General features: G+C 45.8%; 1 protein-coding gene across 5 annotated transcripts in view; it reads right to left on the reverse strand.

Moving 5' to 3' along the window:
- The window catches only part of USP28 (ubiquitin specific peptidase 28), a 427,404-nt gene that overhangs the window by 87,090 nt on the left and 319,001 nt on the right, over positions 1-21,313 (reverse strand). For all 5 annotated transcript variants that reach the window (XR_011201488.1, XM_069224386.1, XM_069224385.1 and 2 more), the window contains one exon: positions 8,517-8,695. Coding sequence is in view for 4 of the 5 variants with exons in the window: in XM_069224386.1 (XP_069080487.1) it covers positions 8,517-8,695 (179 nt within the window). In the remaining variant the exon portion in view is untranslated. The remainder of the gene's footprint in view (positions 1-8,516; positions 8,696-21,313) is intronic.

The raw sequence follows: 21,313 nt of genomic DNA on the forward strand, positions 1-21,313 counted from the left end.
CTTGGAAAGGAGCCTTCCGAGCTCTCACATCCATATTTACCTAATCACTCTCCGTCACCTCAACTAGCCCAGGCCAAGCAGCGTCAGGTGGATCCACAGACCAAGAGTCTGCACTAGTGGGGGCTTGAAGCAGCACATAGTGGCAGCAAGCAGCACTTACTTTCTTAAGGAGCAGCATAGTAATCATTTCGTCATGCTCCCCCAACAAAGCTCTTGCCCCGCATGGACTAGATTTGGCGCAAAAACTGAAGTACTAGAAACGAAGTGAGGAGAAGTGGAAAAGGGAGGCTTGGGCAGATTGAGGAAGACAGCATTGTTCGGCAGTGACTGGTCAGCAATGGCAGGTGGCACCTTTTACAATCCTGCTTTAAGTCAAATTCAGTTAAGTGCTAACCTGAGCCACAGGTACTCAGGACCAGCCACAAGCCCCGTACAAAGCTAGCACATTATTTCACATTGTGTACAGCAAGCCTGGCTCTCCCCTAAACTGCGCATCCTCGAGTCTACAGCATAGTTCAGCTTAGACATCAACATCCTCATTTTGGGCACAGTGACTGCTCTTATAAGCTTCTGCATGGCCATGAGTGGACTGGAAGGGCCAAAGGGGTAGAGAACCACTGGGGTCATTCCTTTTGCTTTTATAAAGAGAGGCCCACCTAATCATGTGCTCAGGGAAAACCCAGGCAGCCTCGCTCCAGACAATAGACAGTAAGCGGAGAAAGCAGCAGCAGGAATTCTGGACTAGGAATACTAAAGCAAAAACTGCCTAGGCTGTTCTTTGTTTCATCTCCCCTTTGCTCAAATGTTTTCCAGAACTGTTGATCAGCTGAATAGTTTTTCATTCCTTAAAGACCCACCAGCAGCCATTTATTCCAGCACAAAAGCCCTTCAAGGATTGCCTGCCGCCATTACTCCAACAAATTCAGGCCTCTTGAATCAAAACAGTCGTGCCCCAGAAGACAAGGGACCCATCCTAATTAACACCTGTATCTCAAGCCTTGGTGACTGATCATCCAACTTGGGTAGGAAGCTCCGTCCTCAAAGTTTTTATAAGTGGGGGAAGGTGAGACTCATGGTATTCTATCACAGCACCATCGCAGCCTTACAACAAGTGAGCAGCCCACCACAACTGATGCACAATTTACTAATACACAACATCACAACAAGCAGCAATGTAATGCAGATGTAGAAAACTCAGGGATTAATAATATGTGAAGCCCAAGTGCATTCAACACCATATATACTCAATCTAAAGTTGCCAAAGGTCACTAACTAAAACTCAATGTTAGTACAAACGTCCACAAAAATCTCATCCAAGTTGAGGGCCTTGTAAAGTTACATCACTTGCGGACTCAGATCAATCCCAGGACCTGGATTACGTGCCCAGCTACAATGAGGAAAAAAGTCCTACATGTACAGCACAATTTGATTTAGATGAAAATAATAAAACAGGATAGGAAAACCCCAAACACAATACTCAACATGATGCGACTTTGCTGCATCATTAAAACCAATATTGGACCACATGGAAGCAAAGCTACACGAAAGTGCCACGGCTCCCAGTCACACGTACAGGCCGCAGCAATCCACATGCCAAAAAAACGTTGCAGCACAGTCCTTTGTGTCAACCTCAAATCGGAGAATCAAATATCATCGATGCCAGGTTACTAACCACCCTTCAGGCATCATTTGACGCCTTGAATTATCAGTCAAAAAAGCTGGATATACAGATAGACCTACTAAACATACAAGCAGGTTTTATTGCGGGAATAGACTCCAAACCGACAAATCAGGACAACTTAATCACTTGTGCCCAGGCAGCCTACACCTTCTCACCGGCTACATGTGCCTGTGCACCCATAATCAATAAGCTAAATATGCTACTAAACATCGTGCCCAAGCTGCAGGTACACAAAAGGTTCAAGATGCACATAGGCAAAGAGGTGCCAGGTGCATCAGCCGCCTGATTCTGGAACCAAGTGGAAGCTATCACCAAAGTACCGGCAAGTAAATCACAATCCAATGCAGCTTCAGGTGAGGACAATTTTCCGCAGAAGAAAGAGGCAAAAGGCACCCTAGACGTTACAGGAACTCAAAGCCCGAATTCAAGTAACAAACCAGCTTCTCCAACATAGAGTAAAAGGTAACAAATACATAAAAATAAAAGATTGAGGAAAGCAAGAAATAAAAGTAGGAGCATGAAATTAGGTATCATGTGGACCAACTACCCAATCTTTGAGAGCTGTCTCAAAAGGACCGGTTTAGACAAACTAGCCACCACCTCCTCACCACCGAAAAGTACTGATGAATAGCTTACATCAAAAAATTCAAAAGAAGGTATACTATCCAGACAGCTTAACGAAAACACTCACAGGCAGTGCACTCAACAAAATCCAAGACAACCTCGAGCAAGATCCCTCAGGCATCGTTATAAAGACCATTGAAACCACTTCCCTGTGTCCACAGGAACCTCACCATATGACCCAAAAAGCCCTACATTAGGGAGTCATGAGACACACAAACCTGGTGATATGCACAGACCAAGTCCTTCGGAAAAGACTCAAACATGTCAGCAATTGTGGGGTCCAAACGCCACAGCCATATCCCAGTCAACTGTTCGCTACCGAACTGGCCTGTCCTGCTCAGTACCAGGGAGAACATTGTAACTCATGTGGAAGAGGTTCAGAGTATACTCCACCCCACAACAGAATGGAGAGCTCTCCTGTATCCAGCATATAATTCCAAATGGCAACAGAACATATTGAATAGAGGAAATATTTTGAAGTTGCTTGCAGCCCTGCCAACGCTTTCCAACTTAGGACAGGAGATATTATCTCTGTTGGATTTATACCATCAACGAAGGGTAGCCAAACACATACCACACTGGCCAAGTGGGTCTCAGTGGATATATGCAGCCGTAATAAAAGAAAAGCCCCATTATGATCTATGGGTGACAAATATCTCCCCCTTCACTCAACAGCGATATCCTCACTTATTGGAGACATGATTGTCGTCTCACTAATGATTACCTTCGCAAAACTGATTTTGTACATATCATGTCGATAATTCTTCAGTCAGAAATGTTAAAAAAAAAAAAAAAAAAAAAAAAACGCTTGTTGCTGATTATAGTTTGCATTATGCCTGAAGATGCAGAAAGTTGTCGCTTACTCAAAGTGCAATACTTTGAAGGAGGTAAACTGACTGCTCTTATGTATGCCTATATTCTAGCTACGCAAAAATTGTTACGTACTCTAAGTACGCATCTGGAGGGTGCTATGACTTCGGGCTTCTTTGGATGCAGCAACGGTTCCTTGCTTCAGCAGAGACCTGATAAAAAATGGGTCCTATGTTAAAGGCTTACTTGATGCCCTGTAAATGCGCCTGACAGTAGCTGCTATGTGCACTGATCATGAATTCACTCAAGATTAGGCGTTGGAAAGCAAAGATTTTGGCAGACGATACTGATAAAAATGGTGTCTTGTCCTCCGATTCTGATGTAATGCTGGGGCTGGAGGCCCCGGAATAAGATAATAATGTGTGGGCCAGCAATGAATATCAAAAGGATCTTAAGGGATTATGGTGAGACAGTTATCAGAGCGGCTGCACCCAAATTATCTACAACTTCTGAATCTACACCCCCCCGTATTATGATATTGCAGTTATAAGATATGATGGCATTATCTGTGGAAATGGCATCTACTGGGTTGAGCCCTTTTTTCCCATTGGTCAACACTGCCATACATATGTCAAACTTACAATGTTTCTGTAGGTAACAAGACCACCCTAGCTTCATATCCTGCTCCATGGGTTCCATTCATCTGCATACAGATCAATTTCTTCAAGATGTACTGGTGCTGTTCCTATGGTTTTGTACGGATACTAAGTGTGTATGTTTTTCTGATGGGTTGAGGCTGTCCCATATACTCAATCTGCAGCCAGGGAACGGATGATAGATTGTTCCCTGGTAAAGAGGACCATTCTGTATGAGACATGATAAAGGAACCCATCTGATGTCCTTCATAGCTCAAGATTTATGCAGTCTCAGTCTTCTTCTCCACTGTGCACATCAGCCTAAATCCTCTGAAAACAGCTCTACAAATGAACACTGCAAAATAAAAATACCTACAATATGTTAGGCAAGTGGACTGATGGAATGACGTCTTTCCCTTAAACTTTCTTGTCTGCAAGACCTACTAATTTTCAGAGGACTAGGTGAAGCCTGTATGAAATTCTCACGGCAGACCTATGATTGCTTCTGCAAACCATCTTGTGCATCCATCCTTGCTTCATTTGATCTGATGATGTGTGTCTAGAATATTACAGACGGGTAGTCTAAGAAGCAAAAGCCATGGCCAATTGTACTGTACCACATACTCTGCCTTTGCAAGGGAAGCAGCAATCGGGATGAGGCCAACTGTACCATTTGACAAACAAGATATGTTTATCAACCACCATGGCCCAGATGTGCTATTGAGGGGTAGGTTGGATGGTTACCCTTTGGTCCAGTCAAGTGTATATGCCCCTAACGTCAAACAGTTAACATTCCTGCTATCTCTCGCACGGAAACTGGTAGGCATGCCATGACTACTAGGTTGAGAGCTTAACTCTGTCTTAGATATTGTGAGAAGCATTCACATCCCCAATGTCTGGTGCCCTGACCTCCCACTATGCCAATGCTTTACAGAACGGGTTTTAGGCATGACCTTTGGTGAACCTCTGGAGGGCTCAGAACCCAGGTATGGAAGAATACTAATTCTTCTTACACCCACATGAGTTACTTCCAGATTAGACTATTTATTTGGCCCGTCAACTGATATGAGGGTCCTCCATCCACCTACCTGGGAAAGACACACTCGGACAACAGCCACCTTGAAGTACAATTCAATGGGGGACAAGTACAGACTTCCATCGGGAAAATATATCCATTGCGGCTGATGGGGCTCTATCATAAGAGACACGTTTCATGCTGCAGTTGTAAATTACTACCGCAGTGCCTCAACCCACCTAATAAAATGGGAGGCGTTCAAAATAGTAATCAGAGGGGTCTGCCTCTGAACCATGAAGGCACCCGTGACACGCTCCTAACGGAGCTAAAAACCCTAAAGGAATCCCTCCCGTCTCTTGAACGAGCTGCTGTGGGTAATTCCACAGTTGAGCCTAGATTACTAGAAGCCTGAAAAAAACACAGACTGCTTTATGGATTTGGTGCCTGTACTACAACTCACAAATTGAGCACTCAAAGGCCTAAGGGGATACAGCAGGGGTGGTTAATCATACTACAGACTCATACACCCACATCATTCATAAACATGAGAGCGCAGGGAGATTACCACACAAACAGGCATAAATGAAGAATTCCAGCAGAACTATAAATACGCCAGAGGATGACAAGACAACTGAAGCATTCCTGCAAGAGCAACAGTTTCCAGTCCACACTCCTGGTGAATCTGGGAGACAGTCTACTGTCCCAATCGCGGACCGAAGAAATCAGGGAAGCCATCTGGCAACTGCTGACAGGCAAGACACTTAATATGATAGACTCCCAGCAGAATAATATGCAACAGTTACAGTGGCCAAACTAAAGTGCAAGTACGCGGCGCAGCTCGCAACAGGCAACCTCCCTGGTACGAACAACGAGGCAATAGTAACGTTGATCCTGACGCCTGGACGATCCTCGGCTGAGCACTGGATTTACCGTCCCATCTCAATCCTAGATAGGACTTACAAAATATTGAGCAACATCCTATGGGGGAGACTGCGTTAAATCCTTTCTATGATGATCCACAGCAACCAGAATGGATTAATTTCAAAGAGAAACACACCCCTCAACATTAGGAGACTATATCACATGATGAAGAGAGTCCCCAGGGAATGGCATAGAGTGGTGTTTATCTCTCGACGTCGAACAGGTGTTCAACACCCTCAGATGGCATTACCTCTTTAAAACTTTAGAACAATTAGGAGCCCCATCAACTGCTCAAATGAATCAGGCTCCTCTATAGCGCACCCATAGCAAGGCTAATAGACAGGCCAATATATATCAGCAAAGTATACATTAGCATAGGATATACAATGGGGGCTGCCCTCCTATGGCCCTTACTTTTGGCGCTGGACATCAAGCCTTTGCCATGAAGCTTTGGGGGTAGCCTACTAGAAAACATTACCCATACTGTATCACTTTACGAGGATGATATGCTTGTGCATACCCGTGGCATGGAGGCCGACCTCACCCCAATATCACAAGATCTCACAGCCTTCGGCCAGGTCTCAGGACTAACAGATGATCATGCAAAATCACACTTTCCCGCTCACAAAAGATGCACTGTAAAGACTGATTTTACCTGGAGACCACAGTCTGTACAGGGCCATCTCCACGTTCCGTTATCTAGGTATCAATATATACTGGGCTCCACACTCTAGGGGATCTTTACCAAGAGCATAAGCTAATGGACTTTCACACACTGCATTACCAGTTTAATCTCCTGCAAGGCCAGTTTCTCCATTATGGTATTATCAGGATCCCTTAGGAGGCGCGGGAAAAACCCAGGGTGTACCCCCCAACCAACTAATGCCTTATTACAAATGCTACACACTAATAGGAATGGCCGTAAATTGACATTCTGGCTGTACAGAGCAATCAGAGATCACATCAATGTGACCATTACTACCCCTTAGAGAGTCATGGCTGGGGCTCTCAGGGGAAAGCACTTCATGGCAAGGAATGGCAGAGGACCTCGGAATACCCAGAAAAGTCTCCAAAAACGTAAGTTTTCAATTTATTCAGCTAAATATTCCGCATAGGGTCTATCTGACACCAGAGAAAAGTGTCCATCTGTTTTTGGGGGTATGTACCTACTGCATCCATTGCCACTATGCCCCTGCAGTCTTTAGACATGTTTTATGGGACTGCCCGTCTCTGTGACACTACTGGGAGTCAGTCCAGAGTGCATTAGTAGCTGTCACTGATAGACCAAAACTTTCATCCATCGAAGCATGCCTAATTGCCACATCCACGAAAGCCCTGCTACTACTGTTGGCCAAGCGATGCATCACAATGCAGTGGAAATCCACTCGCCCCCGTCCTGGGATACATGACAGAGTTCTGGCGGAGGCTCAGGTGAGGGTGCTCTGCAGGGAAGAAAACAAAGGTCTGCGATTGCATCCATATGCAAGCCAAGAGGACACTTTAGAGCAAAACCTCAAGCACTATGGAGAAGATGAACATCTTCCATAACTGGGTCAGGGCAGTTCCCCGAAACTCGGCCAGATTTACCACAGTGCTCCCTGAACCAAAGACCCTAGAAATATGTTGTAGGGAATGACCGCCCATTAAGAAACTCCCTAACATCCCGGTGAGACGTCTGGTTCAGCACAGAGAGATCACTGAGACCCTATGATCCAGGAGAGGAGAGCAGGGCTTACCCCCTGTTAAAATGGTTTGAGGACATTCCGCCTTGTACACGGGCAGAGCAACAGCGGCCCGCAAGAAAATTGCAGGACATACATTACTAAAACTAAATTGTTTGTTTTTAGCTAAATGGGAAGATAATGAGTGCCACTGGAGTGTGAGCGAGTGAATTGCGGAATTGGACTATAGATAGTACTAGACAAGAAATAATGTATATTCTACCTAGCCGATCAGGACGCTTGCATACTCACCGCATTCATGTTACACTTTGCCTCTGGTGGAGCTTTGTAAAACCCAATAAGGCTCTTTGTAGAAATAAGCTACATTACTTCAACCCAGGAGGTGAAGGCCATATCAAGTAGGCTCATCACCTACACTACTGTCAAATGTCGCCAACTGTCTGCCTTGAGAAACATATCACACTGCAAGGAACCTCACAAATGAAAGGAGTAATACCCTCTGGCCAAAGTATTCCTGGTGCTAGAAGTGCACACAGAAGAAATCATCAGAGTGTTACCTCTTCCTGCCCAAGGCTACCCTCTGCAACCCTGTTAGTGGGGAGCTTACCAGCTACTTGATCCCTCTGAGTCCAGCTGGCCCTCCCTGATTCAAACTTGTCTGGCTGCATCACCCAATTGCTGTGTCTGTGCGCTATGGGTTGGAAGAAGTCAACCACAGAGAGCCCACTACACACCTCTTGGGAAAAAGGCTCAACCTACAAAGACAATACTTTCTGCAAGTTGTTTGCAAAGTTTTTACATTTGTTCCCTGGAAACAAATGTAACCTGTCCGACCTAGAGAGCCTAAAGTATCCCTCCTGTTCACAGTACCATGTCTTATTTTCATTTCCTCTAAAGCCTGCCCTTAAATGTGTTTTTGGAGGTCACAGTTTGCACCCCCTTTTAAGTACATTAATGTAATTATAGTTTTGTGCGTAATGTCCTATCAATGCATTACCCCATTCATTGCTTTCAAATGAGGTAGTTTATTAGGCTATATTCTCATAAAGAATGTGCTTGCATTTACAAAAAAAAAAAAAACACACAAAGATATGTGGCAGTTTTTGTGTTTACTTAGATGTTGCACAACTTAAACTTAACTAACCCACCTTTCGTCATAGCTGAGGTTTCTGTCAGCAAACTGTTCCAGAAGGGTGCGTTCTATCACACGGCCTGGAGCAGAATTCTGGAAGAAGTATACCAAGACGTGCTGCAGGCGGGGGTCATTGTGTGGTGTGGGCACCTCTTCCGACAAAAGATGCAATCTAGAGTACTCTTCACGAAATGCCTGCCAAAACATTGGAAAAAAGATTTACATTTTGATGCACTGGCTGAAGTAAAACAATGTACAGGTGTAGAATTCAGTAAATCTTAGCAATATCCTAGCAGCCGGAAAAACAGAGTTAACATTCAAGTAATGAGTAGGAATGCAATGGTGTGCCTTTCAAGTTTCAATGGCCAAATGTTTCAACAATGTACTAAATTTAAAAATTACTTACCTTCAGTAATGCTCTGTCTGGTAGATACTCTAACTGCATACTTCTCATGTTCGGACTATTTTCCCACATGCCAGACTGGATCCAGAAACTCAAGAGTTACTTTTGCGCAACAGCAGTTGGTGTTGTGTGGCTCCAAACCAACATTTTTCAGTTGCAAAGGCCAAGAGCTGGGCTGCATATAGAGCAACACAAAAGGATGATGGACGGAATGCTTAAAAATGCAAACACTCACCCCCAGTCACAGATCTGGGTTTAATCCATCCTTCTTTTGCTCACCATTCCACCCCAGTTTGGACCCAGCCATATGCAAATCAGTCTTGACCCTGTCCCTCATGGGAACAGTCCAGCCCAAACAGCCTAGCCAGGTCCTCATTGGACCGGAAACAAGCATCTTGGGACCAGTTTCAGGGTTTCACCCTTCATCAGCCAGGCTAGCTTGAACCCAGATCAGTGACTGGGGGTGAGTGTTTGAAATGTTTCAACACTCCGTCCATCATTTTATTTTGTTTTGTGATGTTACGTTGTGTGCCCTAAGTGGCAGGGCTATGCCCAGACGTGGGTTCCTTGCTCGCTGCGCCACTGGATTCAAGCTAGCCTGGCTGATGAAGGGTGTACCTTGAAACCGGTCCCAGGATGCTTGTTTCCTGTCCATGGAGGACCTGGAGGTTTGGTATCCACAATACAATAAGTGTTAAAAAAAAAAAAAAAGATATGAGTAAAGTGCCCCTAAAGGTGCAGGAGTGATGGGAAGTTGACATGCAAGCACCTATCACGGATACAGAATGGTCTAAAGACTACTTTCAGGTGAAGGAGACTGATTAATGCTTGACTTAAGTTAATACAATGTATTATATTTCATTGTATATCCTATGACCCTGTTAAGCTGAGTAGAATTTAGCACGAAAAAACATCTGCATGCCTGCGGTGTGGGCTCCTGGATGCATCATTTTTCCATATGACATGTTTTGTGGGGAATTTTTCAATTACTGGGAGAAAATTGCACAATGTTTCTTTCTTACCATTGGAGTACGCGGAAACAAGGTTTACTGGATGTGATCCCGAAAGTGACAGACAAGGGAATATGACATAAATCTGCATGATTACAGCTGGTATTGGCTAAAAGTTTATGTTCTATACACTGGATGCAGAAGGGACCCCCATAAGCAGGGTAATGGGTGCGGTACATGATGGACTGGGCTGAGGCAGAGGAGATATTTCTGAAGTTGGTCTTAAGAGATCCGAAGGCAACATCAACTATCCTTATATGGAGAATTATGCTGAATAACCTCACTTTTCTGGATGACAATGTTGATACTTTAAAGCTCATAGTACTCTTAACGTCTATGCTCCTTTCCCCTCTATCGTATACACTGGGGGCCACGGCTAGAGTTGTGGTGCTCCTACAGACTAAAAGTTCATGCTGGTTGTATTAACCTGTCCTACCCTATAGAGTTTGCTGAAACTGCAAGCAGATTCTTCATTGTAAGATGTATCATTGTAATTGAAATCATGTGTACCTCATGTGTGACCGGTTTGAATACTCAGCCATTCATTGGCTCCACCAGAACTATCTCTTTCTAATATGTGAGCCCCTTTGTCTTGCCTGGATGCTTGCGATTGACTGTCAGGGGATGCAGCACAGAACACCCAAGAAACTGGCGAGGAGACAAGTTTTGAGGTCCTGCCAGATTGTACCCCCAGAAATTAATGTAAACTCATTAGTTGGAACGTTGCTGGTATTGAAGGGAAATTTGACAATACTAATTGGCTGGCTTTTATTAGGGGTTTTGAAGTAATTTGGCAACTGAAATTCACGGGTGGCCCACTTTCATGACATTTATAGTTCTGTCCTATTGGAGCTACGGAGGGAACAAGCTGGACATTGTTTTGTTCTTACGTGACCTTCAAAAGGACACTAAGGTCTCAGTTCATTTCTCTAAAGATCTCCAGTGCTCAAACAGTTTTAGTATTAATAGAGGGTTCCGGCAGGGTTGTATTGTGGCCCGTTCTTATTCACCCTGTATATTAACAGCTTAGAGCAGGCTCTGGCTGATGTGAAAGCAGATTGTCCATGAGTGGGGTCCCGCAGTCTTCCGGGTTTGCTTTATGCGGATGACACGGTTCTCATGGCCAGAACTGCTAATGTTCTTCAGTCTCTGCTGAACTTTGTCAGGTTTATAAAAGAGTGGGACCTATCGATCAATGAAAATAAATCTTTTGTTATTGTAGTTTGGTCTCGTTCCACCAAATCAACCAAGTTCATTTTAGGAACCTGTGCTCTCCCTAAGACCAGAGCATTTTCTTACTTAGGGCTTCTGTTTGATTCAGATTCAAGGTGGTACCCTCTTGTGCATAGGAAAAAGGGAGATTTTAAGCGTGCAAATGCAGCAGTTTTTAGTTTTGCCACCAGACTAGGTAGTAGACCGATCAGGGTCCTCTTGCAGATCTACAGAGCAAAATGACCCCCAAAATGATCTATAACAGTAAAATCTAGGGATACGTTAACCAGGCAGAGCTGCAAATAGTAGAGAATATGTTCAAAAGGAGGCTTTTGTTCCTTCCGCAAAGTACCCCCTCTTTCGGTGCATGAGGAGTTAGGAGTAGGTTATATCTCAGACCTCATGGCCTTTCATCTGCTTGCTCTTTGCTTGAACATCTGGTCCAGGCCTCGTATCAAACTTAGTAAGGAGATCCTTCATGAAAGTTTGTCTCTCAATCACACACTTTATATTCCCTGGATTAAGTATGTTAGGTCCTTCATTCAGAAATTAGGTAGGGGTGACCTTTTTAGTTCTCCGGAGGGGATCTGCAAAGCCAACTATACATGGGCTCATTTCTTCAGACAAAGGGCTCTGGATAGAGAGAGGTCTGCCTTCGCCAAGCCCAGTGCTTGTCGACATATTATGCTGAAGACAGTGCCAGCTACCAAACCTTATTTTCTCTTTGTTAAGAAAAGGCATGATTTTTTTTCTAATAGCCAGGTTTCGATTGGATTTATCATCATATTTGTTAGCCTACCCCTGGGTGAGATTAGGGGGTACAAATCTGCACCTTGCAGCTGCTACAATAGGTCTCCACAGGATACACTGCACTTTACGATGTTTTGTAACTTTTATGTGATTGCCCGGAATGTCTATCTTGTTCCTGTTTTGGAGAGGGGAAGTTTCTCTCAAGTTAGGCTGGCTTTTATGTATTTGCAACTGCTATCGTGGACATTACTTTTAATGTACTTGGTTTTCTGAAAGTTGCTATATGGCTGAGGGATAGCTGTGACTAAATGTCCGAAGTGTTTTGTGGTGTCTGTTACAAGTCGAGATGGATTGTATTTTTGTTTTATAGCATTTAGACGGTTTTTAGGATCGCGGATGTTTTATGTAATGTTCTATTGGTATTTATTGATTTTTTTAAGTTGCTTGTTTCGGCTTGCTTTTATGGTTTGTATTTCTAAAACTAAATAAAGCTAATTTGAAGACTGTGGATGCTCATGGTAATTGTTTGGTACTGACTAAAATGAATGTCTAGTTAAAAATCCAAAAATAAAAATGAGAAAAAGAGATGTATTGGACAGATGTGCATTAGCTCAAATAGTGTCCACATTAGAAAAGTGAAAACAAAACATATCCCACTGTAGCATAATAGGGCTTCGGTGGAAACCTACGCTGTAAAGCTTTTAGAAATCTCAACGCAATTGGTGATTTAAACGAACAATGATGATCTAGCAACGTCAAAAAAGCAGACACACAACAAATAACAAATAACAGAGATCCTGTTAAGTAGTTCATGATCAGAAAAATATCCTGGCGAGTCAGCCCCTTCCTGGCACAGTACCCAAGACTCCACTTTGTCCTGCTTTTTGCTGTACCACATGGTAGTAGTCATGTCTGTGAGCACCTGTACCAGCCTCCCAGTGATGGACATTGGAAGGCTTTCAACGCAACTTGATGTTGAGGCAGATTTCTGTTGGAAACCAAAGTCCTCTGATCGCAGTCTCTCCCACACTAACAAGTTACTTACTTTCAGTAACACCTTATCTAGTAGTGACTATCTAGCCACAGATTCTTTATCTTAGATTATTTCCCAGGTGTCAGACTAGATCTATACATTTTGAGCATTCCGCTTGCGCACTGATGGGTGGTGTCGTTGAGATCTGTATGGCATTGTCCACGCCAGAAATGACATGCATGGCGCCTATAAAAGTGCCGCTCCAGCCTGTTGATCTGAGTTTGTGACTATCTGTCCATGCCAGAGCATGGAGCCATAAGGAGATGGTGTGACCACTGTGCCAAAGTGAGATCGTGAAGGATCATTTGGAGGTGGAAGGATGTAGTTCGCATAACAGGGAGAGTGGGAGGGTCAGTAAGGAATCTGTGGCTAGACACAGCCTCTACCAGTTAAGTCCTTATCAAAGACTTCTAGCTTCAGCTTCCTTGCCTTAAAATAAATGCCAAAGCAATCTCTCCCCAGAGGTTGGTCTGAAAATCTGTTAAACCAGAGCTACTAGAGGACTGAACAGGCAAAATGCCCATTACAGAGCATCTAACTGTCCACACTGTAATGTTTGGCAAATGTGTGCAGCAAAGCCCACGTAGCTGCCTGATAGATAACCAGAAATAGGACTCCTTAAGCTAGTACAGTGGTCGGAGCTTTGGGTCTCGTTGAGCGAGCCCACACATCCTTAGGCTGTTGCTTCATGGCCACCCCATAGCAAATTGTAATATAGAGGACAATCCACCTCGAGATTGTTCCCTTGTGTACTGCCCTTCCCTTCTTCGCGCACATAACTGTGATCATCCACCCAAAAATTATCTGGAAAGATCAATGTAGAATGACAACGGTCTTTTTTGATGCAGGCAGTAAAATCGCTACTCTTCCTTGGTAGGATGAGTGGGGTTCGAAGAAAGTTGGCAGCATGAAGCTTTGACCTAGGTGAAAAGATGTGACCACTTTGAATAAGATGGAGGCAGGGGTCCTAAGGATCAGCTTGTCCAGAAAAAAGTAGTATGTGGGGCAGTTGCTGGAAAGCACCTGCAAATTGCTAACCCTCTTTGTAGATGTTAAGGCTACAAGGAATACTGTTTTTATGGTAAGCAGTCTCAGAGAGCAATTGTGCATGGGCTCAAAGGGTAAACACATAAAAAATGTGATAACTAAATTAAGATCCTATTGGGGCATAATGAAAGGTGTAGGGGGAAACGTGCTGCAACCCCTTCAGTAAATGAGTCACAACGAGTGATTTGAACAGTGTCCTGACCCCTCAACCGCAAGAAAGCTGGGATAGCCAAAAGAAACCCCTTAACTGTGCCCAAAGCAAGGCTTTGCCAGGCAAAAGATAAGGCAAACAAAAGGACTTCAGACAAGTGTGCAGGCAGAAGATCACTGAACCTGACAGCACATCAAGTCACAAATTTGTCTCATTGGAAGGCATATACTGTTTACGTTGAGGGAAGCATGATGGCAAGAATGATATCACATACTTCTGGAGGGAGGTTAAAGACTCAACTGTCGCCACTCAATTTCCACGCATGTAGCTGAAGAGGGTGCAGGTTTGTGTGCAGGACCCTGTCCTATTGCTGCAAAAGAAGATCCTCCCAAGGGGTCGGCCTGATCGGAGGGCAGATGCTCATGCTCAGGAGTTCAGGGTACCAGACTCTCTGTGGCCAATCCAGAGCCACCAAGACAACTCGGGCCCAGTCATTTCCGATCTTCTTGAGAACTCTGGGCAGGAGTGGTACCAGCAGAAAGGCGTGCAGGAGTCTTGAGTTCCACTCAAGACAAAATTAATCTTCGAGTGAGAGCTGCCTTGGAAACTCCAGTGCCGAGAAATGCTGACATTGCATGTCCTTGGTAGTATCGAACAGATCTAATTAAAGTTCTCCCCAGTGTCTGAAGACACCTTGCTCCAGCCCCAGATGGAGAATGCCATTAGTGATTCATGAGGCATCAATGGCAGAGTTTGTCCATTCTGGCACTCAAAGAGCACGGAAGTCGTTTAACCACCAGCAAAATATATTGAGTGTTCCAGCTGTGTGCAGAGATGCAGGGCCGCTTGACACAGGGTCCACACCAACCCGCCCTATTTTTTGCAATACCACATGTCAGTGGTGTTGTCCGTGAATACCTGAACCAGCCTTCCGTGGAAGGAGGAAAGGCTTTCGATACCAGGTGGACCGGCCTCAGTTTCAACAGGTTTTTATGGAGCCAAGATTCTGCCAGAGACATCTGATCCCCACTTCTCCCAGATGACCGCCCAAACCCAGAAGTGACATGTCACCACTGTGAGCTCTAGGTGGGGAAGGGAGAGGGCCTGCCGCTGAACCAATCGCCACTACTGCAGATCATTTGCAGTTCCTGCCAATCTACTGGCCTTGGTCAGAGAGATTCCCCTCAAGTTCCGCCTACAGGGACTTCTGATCTTACAGCCAAGCCTGCATATGCCAACAGGCATGTTTTGCAAGCAGGATGCAGGAAGCCATGAGGCCCAGCAGCCTCAGAGTCAGTCTCACAGAAATCCAGGATCGAGGCTGAAACATCAGACTCATAGCCCGAATATCCTGGACTCACTATTTCAGACAACAGGCAAAAAAACTGCACGGTATGCAGAACAGCCCTGATTAAAGGGAGTGTATAGGGATCTGGTTGCAGTACCCCTCACACACCTTTTTGCCTGTTTTTTAGATACAACTTCGAATGAAGTGCACTGGGTTCCTACTGAGCAGGTCCGTAGTGCCAGTGTTCATTCCCTAACGCAAAAAGTGATGAACGGAATGCTGAACAATGTCAAAAATTCACCCCCAGTACAGAAGTACGGGCCTAAATCCATCTTTTTTTGCCACCCATGCCATTACAGTTTGTACCCAGCCATATGCAAATCAGTCTTGACCCTGCTCCCCATGGGAACACTCCAGCCCTCACTGGCAAGCCAGGTCCTCCCTGGACTGGAAACAGGCATTCAGGGACTGGTTTCAGGGTATCACCCTTCATCAGCCAGGCTAGCTGGACTCCAGTGACACGAGGAGCAACAGACCCACGTCTGGGCATATCCTTCTCACTTAGGGCAACAAATGCAAAAAGAACAAGTGATGGACGGAATGCTGAACAATGTCAAACATTCACCCCCAGTTCAGAGATCTGGACCTAAAGCCATTGTCTTTTGCTACCCATGCCATTCCAGTTTGGACCCATATGCAAATCAGTCTTGACCCTGCTCTCCATGGTAACAGTCCAGCCCGAACTGCTAAGCCAGGTCTTCCCTGGACTGGAAACAAGCATCCTAGGAACGGTTTCAGGGTATCACCTTTCATCAGCCAGGCTAGCTTGACTCTCGTGCCATAGGAAGCAAGAGTCCCACGTTTGGGCATACCCTTCCCACTTAGGGAGACAAATGCAAACAAAAACAAGTGATGGACGGAATGCTGACAATGTCAAACATTCACCCCCTAATACAGATATCTGGGACTAAAATCCATCATTTTTTGCTACCGATGACATTCCAGTTTGGACCCAGCCATATTCAAATCAGTTTTGACCCTGCCCCCCATGGGAACAGTCCAGCCTGCACAAGGCAAGTGACCTGGCCCTTCAGCCCCACTGTAAGTCCCTAGTAAATGGTGCCCTTGGTACCTAGGGAATAGGTACTGAAGAGAGCCCCTCAGAGCTGCAGCATAACTTGTTTCCTTCTGAGGGAGCCTGCAACAACCGTATGCACACTGCCATTGCAGGCTGCTTGACCAGGTGCTTCCAAAATTGAAAATACAACATGGAACACCGGCTGTGTGCCATGTCCCCTAAACACTGCATGCAATATATAAAACGTCACCCCTCTAGAAGGCCTTACAGCCCTAAGTTAGGATGCATTATATTACATGTGAGGGTATATCTGCATGAGCAGATATGCTCCTGCTATGTCTGTTAATTCTCAGACATAGTAAGTGTACAGGGAAGCAATTTTAAACGCATGTTCCCCAGCTACATGACATGACTGCTTCTCTGAATCCTGAGATGTTTGGTATCAAACATCTCAGACTAATAAACCCACACTGATCTCAGTGACTGATTTATAAATAAATGCACACAGAGAATACCTTAGAAGTGCCCCATGAAAATCTACCAGCTACTAGTGTGTTGCCTGACTGGTCCTGATGAGTTCAGCCACCAGAGATGCGTTACTGGACTCCCGCAGTGAGAGCCAGTGCTCTCAAGGCCCATAGCCAAAAGCCTGCACTGAGCAGATGTGTTACCTCCTCTCCCAGGCAGGATGGACATTACAGAGCGGGGAGCTTCAAAGGCCTTGCCGCCTTTGCAAAGCGACCCGGGTCTCTACAGATGGTGGAGATGACCAATCCCCCGGTCCTGACCCCACTTTGGGCAGCAGCACAGGCAGGAAAATTAGTTAAACTAGGAGGAGTGCCCACTTCATGCCAGTCCCACCCCTAAGGTGGACGAGCTGAAGTGGACACTACTTTTTTAATTCCTCCATCTTGTTGGGAAGGAATTAGGCCACTAGGGTTAAGGTTATACCCACTTCCCAGCAGGAGTGGTCATAAGAAAGGTGTAGTCACCCTGAAAGTGGTCAGCCCATTGGCTACCACGAGGCACTCCCTGGAACACCCCTAAAATGAGTATTTAGGTGGCATCCCTGAACCTAAGAACTCAAATTCCTGACAACCTAAGAAGAGCTGGACACTACAGAGTCGCATCAGCAGAGAAGACCGCAGACACCAAATGACTTGACCCCAGCCCAACCAGCCTGTCCTGCAGCCCAGCGACCTCCAAAGCTTTGGGAGGGCTGCCTGTCTTTGATAAAGATCAAGATTGCCCGCGTAGAGTGGACATGTTCAAGAAGAAACCAACTTTAAACGAAAAAGAACAAGAGGAACTGCAAAACTCCATTTGATTTGCATTGGCCGCCTGACGCTGTTTTGGCACTCTGCACCCAGCCGCCCCTGTGCTGTTAAGGGTGTAAGTTTGGTGCTGCCGTGAGCCCTCCCTGTGCTTACCTCAACCCCAGGAGAACGACCCCTGACACCACTTTACTCACCTGTGAGCAGTGCATCTTCGTAACCACCAGTCTCTACTGGTTAAGATTGGGCACCAGACTGCCTCTGTGCTGCTGAGGGTGTAAGTTTGTTGCTGCCTTGTGGGCCCCCCCCCCCTTGCGCTGACCTCAACATCTTCATTCACCCCCCAGTCTCCATTGGTTAACATTGGACACCCAACTCCGAAATCGACCTCTGCAACTGGCTGCCCTGTGCCGCTGTGGGTGCACTTTTGGTAATGATTTGATCCCTGACTGGTGTTGACCTAAAATCATCGAAGACTATATTTGTAAGCCATGCACTTACCTGAAAGACTGCATTCTTGTTTTCCTACCATAGGTTATAGCAGTAAGTGGTGATTTTCGAAACTGGAAAGTATCTGTCTTTTAAAAACTGCTTACCTTATAATTAAGTTCTTTGGTTCAAAGCATATATAAAAGTAAATGTTATTTTTTTAAATTAGTCTTGGATTTATTCATTGAGTGTGTGTCTCAATTTCCTGTGACTACAACAAATGCTTAACACGACTCTTTGATAAGCCTAACTGCTCGCCCACACTACCACAAATACAGCATTGGTCATATCTACTTTTACCTGCGCAATACCAATTGTAGATCCACTGAGCTCCGCACGGTGTACTTCATTTTAGTGCACTATAAAGAGAGCCAGCTTCCTACAGAGTGTCTGAGAGGGAGTTGGTGCGACTTTGGCACATTTATAGAAAACCCCAGCGAATGCTAGCCATTGAGATGGGGGGAAGACTGGAACCCCTGATCTTGGACGATATGCTGCATTCACGCCCATGACCTTGATGAACACCTAAGGTGCACTGGTAAGGAGAAAGGGGAGCACAGCAAACTGATAAAGCGCGTGGCCCACCGTGAACCACAGATAACGCCTATAGGCAGGCAGGGTGGCGATATGGAAGTGGGCTTACTGCAAGCTCATCGTTACCATCAGGTCTCCAGTGTCGAGGGCAGACAGAATCTGAGCCAGAGTGAGCAACTAGAATGTTTTCTTTTTCAGGAAGTGATTGAGTGCGCATAGGTCTAATATAGCGCAAATGCCTCCTTTCTTTTTCAGCACCAGAAAGTAGCGGGAATACCAACCATGACCTACTTTTGAGGCTGAGACCTTCTCAATGGCTCTTTTGGCCAGAAGGCCTAGCACTCCTCCCTCAGCCGAATAGGGGAAGGTGGGGGTCGAGAGGAACTGTTGGAAAGGTACAGTGTAACCCTGCTAGACAATCTGAACCACCCAAAGTAATATCCTGCCAGTGGGACAGGTGATGCTGAATTCTGCCACCAACCGGGTGCCCATGACATTGTGAGGTCATATTAAAAGGACTTTGCGGGTGCACCTGCCGGGGAAGGGAGAAGCAGGTTAGGTAGACCTCTGGCCTTGGTTCCCACAAGGCTTGAGGGAGCCACGTCTGCAGCCACAAAAGGACTGAGGTGCCTGCTGCCCATGGTGGCTAGGGGGAAAAGAACATAGATTAAGAGCCCTTACCATAGCCGCAGAAGGCAGCTGTTGCAAGAACATGGTGAGCCCCAAGACCTAGGAGTGGCTCTACTATCCTTGAATCGCTCAAGCGCTGAATCTGTCTTGTGACCAAAAAGGCAAGTGCCGTTGAATGGCATATCCATAAGGGATGCCTGGACATCCCCTGCAAAGCCGGTAGTCCTCAGCCAGGCAGGACTTTGAAGCACCACCGTGGAAGCAATGGCTCTGCCTAGTAAGTCCGTCATATCCAAACCACATCTAATTGTGAACTTTGCTGCATCACTCCAGTTAGCTATAGCTTGATGGATTGAACCCAGATCTGTGACTGGGGGTGAATGTTTGATTTGTTCTGCATTCCGTCCATCAACTGTTCTTTTTGCACTTTTAGAAAGTGGACATTTCTCTGTGCTTGTAACTCTAGTGCTTTGCAGTCTGTCTCCAATCCACATCTGGGCAGAGTAACAAGCTCTATTTGGTGCATACTTTCCAGAAATCCATAACACAGGAAAGGCGAGTTTGACAGATGAGACATCTGCATGGCTCATGGCTCATGTCTCATGGCCCCCTTCTCTTCCAGCCTCTTGGTCATCTATCTGAACGTGTGAAGGCGGGAAGCGCTTTTCAGTTATGTGAGAGGCCACCCATACTTTCTCTGCCAGATCGGTTTGGGGGCCTCACAGGTGCCGCACTACCAAAAGAATAGCTTTATGTTTCCGTGTCCCTGGTTGTAATAAAAGCGCATTGCAAATGCTTTTCATTTCCATCAGGGCCGGAGAACCCAGTTCTTGCCCTTCAACAGATGGGACCGTGATATAGCACCCGACGAGAGAGGTGCCGCCCCGCAGCACCCTCGTGCGGTCAGGAAGCGGCATTGCCGGCAGTCAGGATTCACCTTTTCAAGGCCCCTCTGCCGGCCAAGTGGGGAGTGGGAAAGCAGGCTCATAGTTGGAGATAGCAAGCCTGAAGGAACTGTACCTGTGCTTCTCTCTTTCAGCCTGCAGCCTGAAACCACAAGAGAGGAGGCCGCCTGGCCCTCAGAGCGCCGCGTCCCTTGCCCTCGGGCTGCAAAGCCACACAGTGGGGAAATCTGCCCTCGCACCACCGAGGACCGCAGTTACATCCCAGGAGGTAATGTCTTTAGGATAGCCACCCCGCACAAACGAAAGGACAAGGGCGGGAACCCCACCTTCTTATTTTGAATTACCCTATGCAGGAGAGGACAGAACAAGGTCTTCCCACGTGCTCCTACAGTGGGTTCTCCAGCGCCATACAACCTTTCATGTTCGCCCTCATGGCAACCGTCAGCTTCACTGTACAGAGCAAATTATTGTATTGCTACTTATACAAGGGCATGTGTTACTGTCGTCGTAATGGTTTATTGCAAAGTGGGGGTTTCTCTGCTGTATGTTGTGCCCTGACATTATCCTGTGTAGAGTCTTGCTGTGCATACCCAGTGGTTATGATTCATGTCATTTTTGGGATCGGATGCCTGTGATGTGGGTCCTTACAGTACCAGAGTAATAGCTATTATCCCAGTCCTTGTAGGACGTGTGCAAGGCTTATGTTTTAAGCTGTTTTGACCTATGGTATATGTGCAGGACTGGGGCCCTCTGCACAATACCTACAGGCTATGTTGTTGTTAGACTTTGAGATATATTTACAATACAAGACACTTAATATTTTTCCAATCCTGTTTAGAGTCTCTTTTTGGAGTGTATTTATTGGGCCACTTGTGCGAGTGTGATGCACAAGCGCTTTGCACATGACCTCTGCGGATAAGCCTCTGTGCCAAGCTACTGGGGGTGAGCACAGGTTATCTTTGGTGTGTAACTTACCCGCACTGACTAGAGTGGTGGGTTCTGCCTAGCT

This window comes from Pleurodeles waltl, chromosome 3_1 (genome assembly GCF_031143425.1).
Source record: "Pleurodeles waltl isolate 20211129_DDA chromosome 3_1, aPleWal1.hap1.20221129, whole genome shotgun sequence".
In the NCBI taxonomy this organism is placed as follows: Eukaryota; Metazoa; Chordata; class Amphibia; order Caudata; family Salamandridae; genus Pleurodeles; species Pleurodeles waltl.